The following is a 12,084-nucleotide window of genomic DNA, read 5'->3' on the forward strand; positions in this document are numbered from 1 at the left end:
ATGACAGGTTCATTACCAACAAGGCTATTAATCTTTATAGTCAAACAAGTGTTTTCCTTCAAAACATTTCATTATCATTCAATACCGCCTCTCAACTTCTCAAGTGATATGTGATAATGGAATGTAATGAAAATTAGCGAATAAAATGAGATAATAAGTATGCACTCACATTACTATAAATCATGACATAAGATTTTCTTCAAAAGTATATATGAAAACTCATTATTATGATTTATGATTCCTTACTATATCAATTGTAAAATCATAATCACCATTATTAGAAAGAAAAGAATAATAATACTCCGTACTTAGGAATTCTATAAAATGCAATTAGGCAAACAAAATGTTCCAATGGCACACACCATATTCTAGAGTTTCAATTTTACAATATCTATAAATTCCCTATGATTAAACTAAACGAGTATAGTACAAAATAAGGTGTGCAATCATGTTATGTTATCCAAATATGCTTGGAATTAGCCACACTCGTGTCGTTTGCTGCTTCTTCTTCATCTTCTCGTGTCAACGTAGTTTGCTACCTAGCCACATCGTATGCCACGTGTCGTCCGAATATGGCTAGTTTATAGCTTAATAAGGTATTGGGCCATGGATACTAATGGGTATTTTTATTATTCATGTCAATTTAATATGCCACATGGCCCATACATGTAATTAAAAATAATTTTAGAATACTCGATTATTCAAGAACGAAGGAAGTATATTAAATCTATTTTCGGAAAAATAATGCAGAAAAATAAATCAAAACAATGTATTTCATCAATACGGAGTAATAAAATAACCTAGCCATACGAACTATTGATTCCAATATGGGCAAGATGGTGTTGATTTTGAAGAACCTTTAATTTAAGTTTAAGTTTGACAATAGTAAAAGATGGTGTTCCATGCCTTAAACTTTAGAATTGATGACCAATTGAAGAAGTCAAGTGGTGAGTTGTTTCATTTGAAATACACCAGTTTTATCTCATCTTATTAGACCCCTATGAATCTATGATAATATGGTTATCGGAAGATTCACTTAATACAAAATAATGTGAAATAGGTTCAATAAAGTAAGAACGAGAGTGTAAATAAAATCAATATAAAGAAATTAATCATCAAAAATAAATATTGCAGAGTAAGAACTGTCTGATAAGATTTTAAAGTTAGTTTTTTTTTTTTTTTTTTACACAAAGAATTTAAAGTTAGTTTAACTTGTTAAAAATGTAATAAAACAAATATGTTGAAAACATTATAAAACGGACTTAATTAAACTAGAACATTATAATATGGAGTCTATATGAATTGAACAAAAATGAAATATATTATATGTTAAAACATTATAAAATGGAGGTAATAATAAATAACGAAAAGAAAGAGTAAAAAGAAAGGAAAAGAGAAAAAGAAAAGGCAATTAAAATCTATGGGCAAAGTGAAACACAATTTACAGATAAACAACATTAAAAAAATACAGAGGATAAAAGAGAGAGAGAACATACAAGAAGAAGAAGTAATGGTTATGTCGAAAACCGCAATCCCAAATTTTCAACCTTCTGCCTCTTCAAAGCGACGCAAGAAAAAGCTGAAAATTCAACCCATTTCACTTTACCAGTTCTTACTTCTATCTCTTTCTTTTTTATTTCATCTTTTCTTTCATTTCAATTCAAATTTATTTTTTAATTTTTTTTTGCTGATTTTCATGGATTTTTATTAGTTTGATTGAAAATGGCTCCCTATTTGGTGCGTATGTATTTGGGTTTCTTCTGTTCTTTGATTTTTTAAAACGGGTTGTTTACTTTTTATGTGATTATTTTGATTTGTTTGATCAATTTATCACTTTAAATTGGGTTGATTGTTTTTGGGAATTTAATTTGAGATTTTTTTTTATTTTTTTGAAAAGATTGACAGGAGCTGTAATAAGCTTTGAATAATTGCTGTCTTGTTTAAGTTAGTCTTGCAAATTATTACCATGTTATTTTTGTTGTTGTTATTGTTATCTTTTAATGTTACATTATTGATGGGGTTGTTTGTATGTAATAATATTGTCTTCTTGTTAATAATATATGAAATTGGAGTTTATTGGATTTTATTGCATTTGATTCTTGATTATTTGGTGAATTCGTAGTTATGTTATAGACTGTAAGAGCCTAATTTCTGAGGTGTATGCGGTTTTAACTTTTGTAGCTTCTGTATAATGTTTGGTTTATTGGGGTTACTTGAACTTTCATTGAATTTGACGGTCCACTATTATGCGCGATTTTTAAAGTATTGTGATACATTTGCAGGTACAAATGACAATGGCTTGTGTAAGCTCCATTGCTTAAGGTCTTTGAGGTGATAATGATTTGGACTTTAATGTATGGTCGGATGGTTAGGTTGCATTGGACTTCTATGTGCCGTTGTTTGTTGATTTATGGTTGAAGACTTAAGGGTGGTAATTGTATGAATGTTTAGTTTTTGGATAACCAATAAAATGGAATTCAATTCTTTAGGGCGGCTTGAGGTATCTAAAGGGTTGCTCATTTGGAAAATTAAGCGATGATTGAATTAATGGACCATTGCAATAGATAGGTAGAGGAACTTGAAGATTCAACCTTCAATTTGGATTTTTTTCAATTTTTTTTATAGTAGTATTAGTAAGCTTCACAATGGGTTTGCCTCAAGTATCCTCTGGTGGGTCTAATGAGGAACGTCTGGCACAATTGAGCCAGCTTACCCATTATAGTAGTGTGAGCTCACACGACCGGGATGGATTGTGTGGGGAACATGTAAGCTCATTGTGTGGGAATTCGTCAATATCTCCAAGAGGTGAATTCTCGAAGAATGGAGACAAGGGTGTAGGTACTTCTGATGACTCCTTAATGCTAAGAAGGAATAGAGATATTGTGCTTTATGTTCCCAGAGTGAAATTTGGGCAAGAGGGTGTTGGTTGCTGCAATGCTAAGCAGGAGGTGGATGTTACTCCTGTTTCTAGGATTGTAGGATTTCAAGCAAATGAAACTGTACGATGTGATGAATTGAGTGACAGTAGTTCTTCAGATGAATTTAATCGTGCAGTGAATGTTACTGGATCATGTGGTGTAACACTTCGAAATAGAATGTTGTCACCCTTGAGCCAATTGATGATCCCTGATAACTGCAAACGTGATGTTTTAAACCTGGGATATGGGATGCTTTCTCCTGTCAGTACTGAGAAAACATGTAGTGCAGAGACACAAGACCGTAAAGTAGATGATTCTAGATTGAAGGATCAAATGAGTACCCCAATCTCGGCGTACTCTTACTGCAAAGAGCAGATAAATACATCTTATGTAGGTGGTAGAAAGGCCTCATACATTTTGGTTGATGGCCCATCACCACTAGAGCAGGAATCATCTGATGTTTTTTTATCCTCTAATGGACTTAGCAAACTGGAAAAACCTAGCATAGTAAGAAGTCATGCTGGGGGTAACTTTTTATGCATGGAAAAAATGACCTCCCATTCCCTTCCATCTTCTCCACTTGGTCGGAAATCTTGTGATAGGATGGAAGCTGCAGATGGGTTTAGGGCTATTAGAAGACAGTTAGAGAGTGAATATACTGCAATTAGTAGTATTAGACTGTCACCTGATGGACCTGATGCTGGCACACCCGTTTCTGCTGAAAAAGAGGGGTGCAATGTCACTAGGTTACCGAAAGAAGACTTTCGGCCGTCATCATTGGATTCTTCGGGGGGGTTTATCTGGCCATTTTTTCCTGACTTGGCCCCTAATCTTCAAAGCAGAAAGCCAATTAGAACTTTGAGTAGACATTGTGTGCGGAGGTCCTTGGTTGGCTCATTTGAGGAATCTCTTTTGTCTGGTAGATTCCCCATTGATAGTGTCTATCAGGTTGGTGCACTACTTTGATCTTCAGGTTTCTGCCTATTGTCTTTTTTAGAAAGTAATGGCTTCTAATATTTTATTAAGCTTACAGTTATATTTGTCTTTCCTTAGAAACTTGATGGCTTCCTAGCTGTTCTAAGTGTTACCGGGGGAAATTTCTCACCTAAGTCGCAGAAACTTCCATTCTCTGTTACCAGTGTGGATGGAGATAGCTACTTACTCTACTATGCATCCATAGATCTTCCCAGTAGAGCTGCTTCCGGTGGGATTTATGGCCACAAGTTCCAAAGAAGTCTTAGCAATAACGATGCGCGAGTTGACAAAAATCGATTGCGCATTCCCATGAAAGGACGGATACAGCTGGTATTTGGATTTGCACTCTCATCTTTCTGTGATAACTTTTATTACAAGTCTGTGCTGTGCTGTTCTTGGATATATACTTTTGTTTTCTAAAAGAAATTGTATAGCAATTTTGTTCTGATTTTCTGAATATTGTATTTGACTTCACTCTGCAGGTCCTCAGCAATCCGGAAAAAACCCCTATTCATACCTTCTTTTGCAACTATGATCTGAGTGACATGCCCTCTGGTACCAAGGTGAAATTTATGTTCTAATTCTGCTTATTACTGGTTAGAGCCTATATGGCACTATAACATCTTGCTAAGAAACATGCGCAAGCAGATATGTGCTTGGATTAGGTGGTAATATGAGGGGCCATATAACATCTTATTTTGGTTTGTGAAGAAATTGGTTAGTCAGAGGCAGGCATAGTGCATTGCAAGAGTTGTAGAGCTAGGAAGACACAAATTGTGTGAAAAGGAGGTTATTATTAAAAGTTTGTAGGTTGAGGGATTTTTGGATGTTAGTGCATATATTTTGAATAGGAGTTGCGAGTTTTAGTGCCTTCAAGCTGTTGGGGGTGGCTCTAGGGGGAGACATGTATGTTAGATGTGCAATAATGGAGGTATATATGGTTTGAAGATCCACAATATGAGGTTGTGGTTTTATCAGTAAATTAGGGTTCATTTATGATACTGATAAATTGTAGTTTATCCCCTGTTCTGTTTCCACATCAATTCCGCGTGTTTATCCTTTTGTTTTTGTAAATGTTGGATCTCGTTTTTAAAAATAGTTGGATGGAGAATTATGAGTGAATTTCTGAACATTTGCTTTTATTATCTGCATCTTGTTCCACTGCTTACTTATCTGGCTAGCAAAGTAGTATGGACAGAGTATGGGGCTATTTTGCTTGTTTCGGTGATTTCTCTTTGTAAATTAGATCCATTATCTTCTTTAACAATATGTGTTGACAATTGCTGTTTTGTATACTGCTGGATGTAACTGGAGCAACTGCTTCCTTTTTTTTTTTTTTTTAATAGAATTGAGCCTGACAATTCTCAATTTTGATCTAGGCAATGAGCCAATGATTGAGATTATAATTAATATTTGGAGCCATTCTTGTTTTGTAGTTTGGTTAGATCATATTCCTTATTTTGTTTCTCATTGACACAGACATTCATGCGCCAAAGGATCACGCTTGAATCTACTAAAATTTCTACGGAACCTGAACAACATAAATCTTGTGAGAGGACGGTGAGGGAAAGGATCACAGGAGCTTCAAATAAGATTTCTTCAGCGGGACTGGACACACCATCAAGAATTGCATGTGACGAGAACCCAAGGTATACGAACAGTAATACAAGATCCTCTTTTCCAGTCAAAGGTCATGGATTATCTAATTTAGCAGATTCTACGGGGAAAGAACGACACAGTGTGTGTAATAATAATTTAAGAGAAATGAGAATTGCTTGTAGTGGCTACAAAAGTGAATGTCAAAACACTTGCCATGAAAATTTCTACCAGGGTGTGAGCAATGCAAGTGGGAAGAAAGCTTCAATTGGTTCATTTAAGGTTAAAGAGAACGTTAACGGTTCTGGAACCCTACGATATGCTCTGCATCTTCGTTTTATGTGTCCTCCACTAAAGAAATGTTCTCCAAGAGGTAATTCTGGAGAAAATGAACGGGAAAGGAGATTTTACTTGTACAATGACCTGAGAGTTGTATTCCCTCAGAGGCATACTGATTCCGATGAAGGCAAGGTATGTGTCCTTACTATATGATAGTATGATTTGAACTTTTTTGCTTCACCTATACTATTTCTGTACAATAAAGCTTCAAACTAAGCTTATTAAATACGAAGTATTTTGCTTCTAGTTAGATTTTTTTTTTTTTTTTTTTTTCCAAATCGTGCGAATATTTTAAACTTCTATAAAAGAGACATCACTAACTTCAACAAAAGTCTCCTTTTATGTCCAACTTTTTTCCCTGATATTTCCAAAATTCCAACTATTGCATTTGCAATGTTTAATGGCTGATCATGCACAAATATTTGCCCAATGCATTAACCATCTACTTTGCTCAAATCCGAATGGCTAAGTTTGCTAGTGGCTTAGTTCTGACTTCTGAATGTAGAAATGTTACAGTTAGATGTTTGCTCCAAAGCACTACTTAGAAATGGCAATGGCTATAGTTTTTCCGAGTAAAAATGATCTGGAAGGGAACCTACTTCCATTTGTCATTATAAGGTTTACTGTGATAATGTCTTTGCAATGAGTTGAGCTTCTTCCCATTAGTAATTGATGTTTTGGTTGCTAAGTTTGAATGTCTTTGTTATGCACTGAGCTTCTTCTGATAGTGAACTTATTGATGTTGTGGTTGCAGTTGAATGTGGAATACCATTTCCCAGCAGATCCAAAGTATTACGACTTCGGCGATTGATCTCCTTATTCTGACTCTGTACATATTGTAAATCTACATTCATCATAATGATTCCAACTTGGGAGTCTTATTAAGTTTACTTTCATCTGTACAGCTGACTATTACTTAAATAAATTTTATTTTATTTTATTTTCTGATAGATTGTTGTGTGCTATGGACTGCTAGCATAAGCTATATGCTTGTACTTGTACTTTTTGGCCTGTTGCACTAACCTTGAATGATCGGCCCAATAAGAAAGGCCCAAACATGACAGGCCCATCACCTAAAGTCCTAAAGGCAAACTAAAGAGAAGAGGAAGGCCTGTAATGCAACTTCAGGAAATCAAATACTACGTACAAATAGTGTTTATTATTTGTACATTACTTAGAAAGAAATAAAACAATAATGTAAATAAACATGTTATTGTCCATTTAATATAGTACTTGTATTTTTCACTCACAATCTTTCTTACTTAATTCACCTTTTTTATTTTTTAAATTTATGTATCAATTTCAATATAGTAACCGTGTTGAATAAAATAAAAAAAATCTTGGCAGTATACAATAATACGATATTTTCTTCTTCTTCAAAATATATGTTTTACAAGTACGGACAATGATTTTGGGAAGTAATAATGTGAGTAATAAAGATGAATAGTCAATTTCAATTAATATCTAGTGAAATTACAAGAGCTTAGAGTATAACGTATAAGACCCCCCCTTACCCATACCTTGTATGCATGACATATGTATCTCCTTCCACTCTCATGCAAATGTACAACATACAATATAAAACATGACCCGACATCTATCACCTCCTTTAAACCCCTCCATACAATCGTAGCAATATTATCTTCTCGAAAGAACTATATCAGCACAAAAACAACTTTTATTTAACACATTTTTATAATGACTCTTTTGTTTACATTTGCCAAATTTCACCATAGTATATCAACAATAATTGCTTATTCCGAAACTTCTCATATAAATGTAAAGTAAGTCGTATTCTAACCGTTTAATTTCACAACTTCATGGGGCTAGATTAACAATTCGACTTTAGATAATTTTTTTTTGAATAAAAAGATTTATGGTTGTAATAAAAACAACCATCCTCATTGTGATTGGGCCACGTGGTGATCTCTCCTTTGATTTGCTTACATTCCAATTGGTACGGACAGAGAGAGAATAAGATGAAAACTGACAATCTGCAAAAATTACAGAAACTTGGAGTGGGGGGGAGGGGCGCCCTCCAATTTCACTTGACGACGTGCTTTTTAATTTGTACTAGTACTACTCACCTTTTATTTGTCCTTTTCTTTTCATATCTTTCAACTTTTTAGTACTCTATTATTCATCATCAGGTGGTCTAGTATATGTACAATTGTGCATGCACAATCTCCTACCTACCTCCCCCCATCATTTCATTTCACTCTATTTTAAAAATATCCGTCATTAATAGCTACGTTGATACATAATACTTCCATTCGTACTCTATCTATTATGTATCTCTACTCATGCTATGATTTCGGACAAAATGACACGAAAAAATTACACACGGACATTTAAAAATTATAACGGAGTACTATACATGAATAATCATTATCACAAGAATATCGGAGAAGGTTAAAATGGTCATATATATGAAGTATAATAGTATCAAAAATCAAGAACAGTTTCCTCTACACAATCAAGGTAAAGACAAAATTGGATAACGGAATTTGGGAATAATTGGAATTTGTTGGAATCACTGCAGCACTACAAAATCAAGGACAGCTAAACCCCCTCCTAGCTTTCTCTCTCTATAAAACCCCTCTTAACAAATCCAAAACTCTTATATTTTCTCTCTCTTCTTCTTCTTCATCTTCTTCCTAATCATTTTATCAGAGTTTCATCTCAAACTCAACTCCAAAAATGGGGGATAAATCAGATAATAATAATAATAATAATAATAACAATAACAGTATTATTATCCATGGAAGCTTGTATGAATTCCTAAAATACCCTTCGTACTACACTAACAACTCTTCAACTCTCTCGATTTACGAAAAAAAACCCAGAAAAGAGCCCAAAACGAAGAAGTGTTGCAGTGATAATAATAACAGAGTATTTAGCTGCAATTATTGTTCTAGAACCTTCACTTCTTCTCAAGCTTTGGGTGGCCATCAAAATGCCCATAAAGCACAAAGAGCCGCCGCTCGCCGTCTTTTGTCGTCGGAATCTCCCACCTCCGCCGCCTCTAACACCCCCAATAACACCTATTATTCCATTGAAGACGACGTCGTTCAAGGCGGAGGAACCGGAGGAGTTGGGTCTCTTTACTTTCCTGCTACTCTGTTTTCCCACCAACAGCTAGCCGCCGCCGTCGTTAATCCTACCGCCGCCACCAACACCGCCGCTGCTGATTTTCCGGTGAATTCTGGGTATGGAGATGGGTGTTCGTATTCATTCGGGTACGGATACGGATACGGGTTTGGGTATGGGAATGCAGCAGCAGGAGGAGGTTGTACTAATTTTGAGGTTAATCATTCTACTACTACCACTAATAATAATAATCATGCTATTAATACTAATAATAATGGATTAATGGAGGCGGTGTATGGTTCAGCACCTCTACATTCTGATGCAGCTGGTTTTTTCTATCCTAATACTGTTTCTGGTACTACTTGCGGTTGTGGGTGCGGTGGTCCAGTGGTGGCGCCGCCTCATGGTGGTTACTTTGATGATACCGGTAGCGGTGGCGGGTTTTGTAATACAATGGGTATGGGTATGGGTGGTATGGTGCACACTCCGCCGCCACCGGCCGCGGTCATGCTGAGTCCTTTTCCCCTGGAGAATCACCACCAGCAACACCAGCGTTCAGGAGGAAAAAGTATAGACCTCTCACTGTCTCTTTAATCTTGTTGGTGGCTCCTTAATTAATCAGTATTATTATGCATGGGATTATTGCATTGCAAAAAATGGTTTAGTTTCAAGCTAAGTTACTAATTATGCATGAATCATTATTATTAACTTGATTAAAGGTGATTCTGTTAGTTTAAATTAATTAAATAGATGCTAAACATCTAGTTTAATCTGTTTTGTTATTGGTTTTTAGCTTATTTTGATGTGTAATAATGACTATATATCTAGTTCAATTAAGAGGGTTATTATCTGATCTCTTAATCTTGTAGTACAGTACACCCTAGTTTTGATATTTATGATATGATGGTATTATGAATCAAGTTTGTTATTCAGTTTAATTTTTATTTTATTTTATTTATTTGAACTTCACTTACTTTCTACTTCCTTGAATCTGAATCTGTTATCATTACTAGTGTACTATACTATCCTTTCATTGGCAACTTAACACTGAATTCATATTTTATTAGTGGTAAATTAACTAAAAGAAATTATTAAATAAGTAGCTCACTGTTAAAATGTTGATGAATATTTGATTAGTTCTACAGATGGAAAAAAATATGATTTACCTAGTATTAGATTAGTGACATGAAAAAAATAAACAAATAAAATTTACCAAAATGGAGTAAATTATTCATTATCTAAATAGAATACATACTACATACATAGTACCACTCATAACGGATTGGAATCCAACTCAATATAATACCATTATAACCATTTTAAAGTTATCTATTGATAATTGATAGATGTATTTGTGTCCGTGACGGATTTCAATAATCATAATATATAGAGTACTAAAAGTAAATGGTTCAATAATACTCTTATATTCGGAGTATCATACACGAATTTGATTTGTAATTGTTTCTTTATGATTTTACAGTACTCTAAAAATTAAGAGCTTTTGCATTAAGTTTTTTTTAAAAAAATTTCTTATTTAAATTGCATGAAAATTGTTTTTTCTCTTCATTTGAGTTAGTGATATATATAGTTTCAAAATCACAATTTTTTTTGACATTATTGCTAATTAACTATGATGTGATAAAAATTAAAGAGTGGTAAATAAAAGTAGGTAACGATATTTGAAGTCCTAAGGGTATGTTGTCTTAATCTTTAAAAGGTAATTTGGTCTAACTTTTTTTTAAGTGGATCTAAATATATTTGGTTTATTATTATTATTATTATTATTATTATTATTATTATTATTATTATTATTATTATTATTATTATTATTTCTTAGTCTAATATAAAATGATATGATTGAGTCCATCTAGATTTTTCTGATTTATTATTATTTTTTTTTAATCTGATTTATAAAAAAATCAGTAACAACCACTACGTACAATAACAATGTGAAATAAATAAGGTGAAGTAAAGAAATGTCACGTGTACATAATTATATACACATGAATTGGCGGCAGCACGTGCCGATTTGGGCTTCACTCGATTGAGGTAACAAGCCGTCAAGCACTGTGAATCCGTGATAATATAACTAAACCTATATTTAAAGATTAATACTTCGTAATTGATACATAATGTTAACCTCAGAACTTATATAAAGATTAATACTTCGTAATTGATACATTATGTTGCAAGCTTTTATTGATAGAAATTAAAGAATTCTAATGTATAGTAATTGACTAATTGGTGGCTTATATTCTGTAACAATTCATTTGTATTAATACTTTGTAATGTTGTTGATTTGAATGAGCATACATGCATGGTGATTACTGTTTCATAGACAAATTAAATTAAGCAACATAAGCTTTATTGAATTTAGCAAACTTAATTGCAAAAGCACTGCAGAAATGCTAATCCTTGAGAGCTAAGAGGTACTCAATCAACTAGGATCGTGACTCTTTAGAGCAACAACTCCAATGACAAGCTAATGGTCAAATTAGCTTGACATGTCACATAACTTTTAAACTAATTATTATTATTTTATCTACCTTAAGCTCTAATGACTAGCTATATATTACTCTGTATCTTACTAAGCTAATTAAATGGACCCTAGCTATCTCCTACAATTTCATTTGTACTACTACTAGTATTAGAATACCATTAATTACAATACTTGTGGCTAGACGCAGGTGTCAAATTGGATATTAAAGACGGGTTTAGGTTGGGTCATGCCAGATTTCAGGTCAAGTTTGATTCGGATTATAATAAGCTTTATATCTTTTTGGTTGCCCACATTATAAAGTCTGGAAAATAATTGCTAATGATATCAATGTAAAGATCATTTGTGAGAATATAAAAGATTCCTTGTTGCAAATAATATAGTTAACGGAGTTAGGGCCTGTTCATATTTACTCAACTGAACTGATTGGAGCTGAACTGAACTGAAATGAAAATAAGTAAATATGAACAGGCCCTTAGTATATAGTTTTGGCGCCAAATTCTTAAATTATCATCCTTGGACTACAATTGTGAGGAGTTATTAATATTATTATTAAAAAATTGAGATTATATCATAAATTTGTAAAAGATCAGATGTTATATCAACAAAACCCATTGTAAGTAATACTCGTTGTCTATTAGCTTCCAAACTAAAAAGTTTCCTAAAATG

General features: G+C 33.5%; 1 protein-coding gene across 2 annotated transcripts; it reads left to right on the forward strand.

Moving 5' to 3' along the window:
• The first annotated feature begins 1,424 nt into the window (after positions 1 to 1,424).
• On the forward strand, positions 1,425 to 6,768 carry LOC145560921 (uncharacterized). Of its 2 annotated transcripts, none has more exons than XM_081621819.1 (6): positions 1,425 to 1,608; positions 2,283 to 3,866; positions 3,972 to 4,223; positions 4,376 to 4,456; positions 5,373 to 5,960; positions 6,583 to 6,768. In XM_081621819.1, the coding sequence occupies exons 2-6, from the start codon at positions 2,646 to 2,648 to the stop codon at positions 6,637 to 6,639; spliced, it is 2,199 nt and encodes a 732-aa protein (XP_081477945.1). In that variant the 5' UTR covers positions 1,425 to 1,608; positions 2,283 to 2,645; the 3' UTR covers positions 6,640 to 6,768. The 2 variants fall into 2 exon arrangements, with proteins under 2 accessions (XP_081477945.1, XP_081477946.1); XM_081621820.1 differs by lacking the exon at positions 1,425 to 1,608 and adding an exon at positions 1,667 to 1,737.
• The last annotated feature ends 5,316 nt before the right edge of the window (positions 6,769 to 12,084 follow it).

Source organism: Chenopodium album, chromosome 1 (genome assembly GCF_948465745.1).
Source record: "Chenopodium album chromosome 1, dcCheAlbu1.1, whole genome shotgun sequence".
In the NCBI taxonomy this organism is placed as follows: Eukaryota; Viridiplantae; Streptophyta; class Magnoliopsida; order Caryophyllales; family Amaranthaceae; genus Chenopodium; species Chenopodium album.

What these genes read in the sequence shown, in the direction of transcription:
- LOC145560921 (XM_081621819.1), top strand. Translation starts at nt 2,646, where the DNA reads ATGGGTTTGCCTCAAGTATCCTCTGGTGGGTCTAATGAGGAACGTCTG. An exon ending in TGAAAGGACGGATACAGCTG is followed by an intron (nt 4,224 to 4,375) that starts GTATTTGGATTT and finishes TTCACTCTGCAG; the next exon opens with GTCCTCAGCAATCCGGAAAA. An exon ending in CTGATTCCGATGAAGGCAAG is followed by an intron (nt 5,961 to 6,582) that starts GTATGTGTCCTT and finishes TTGTGGTTGCAG; the next exon opens with TTGAATGTGGAATACCATTT.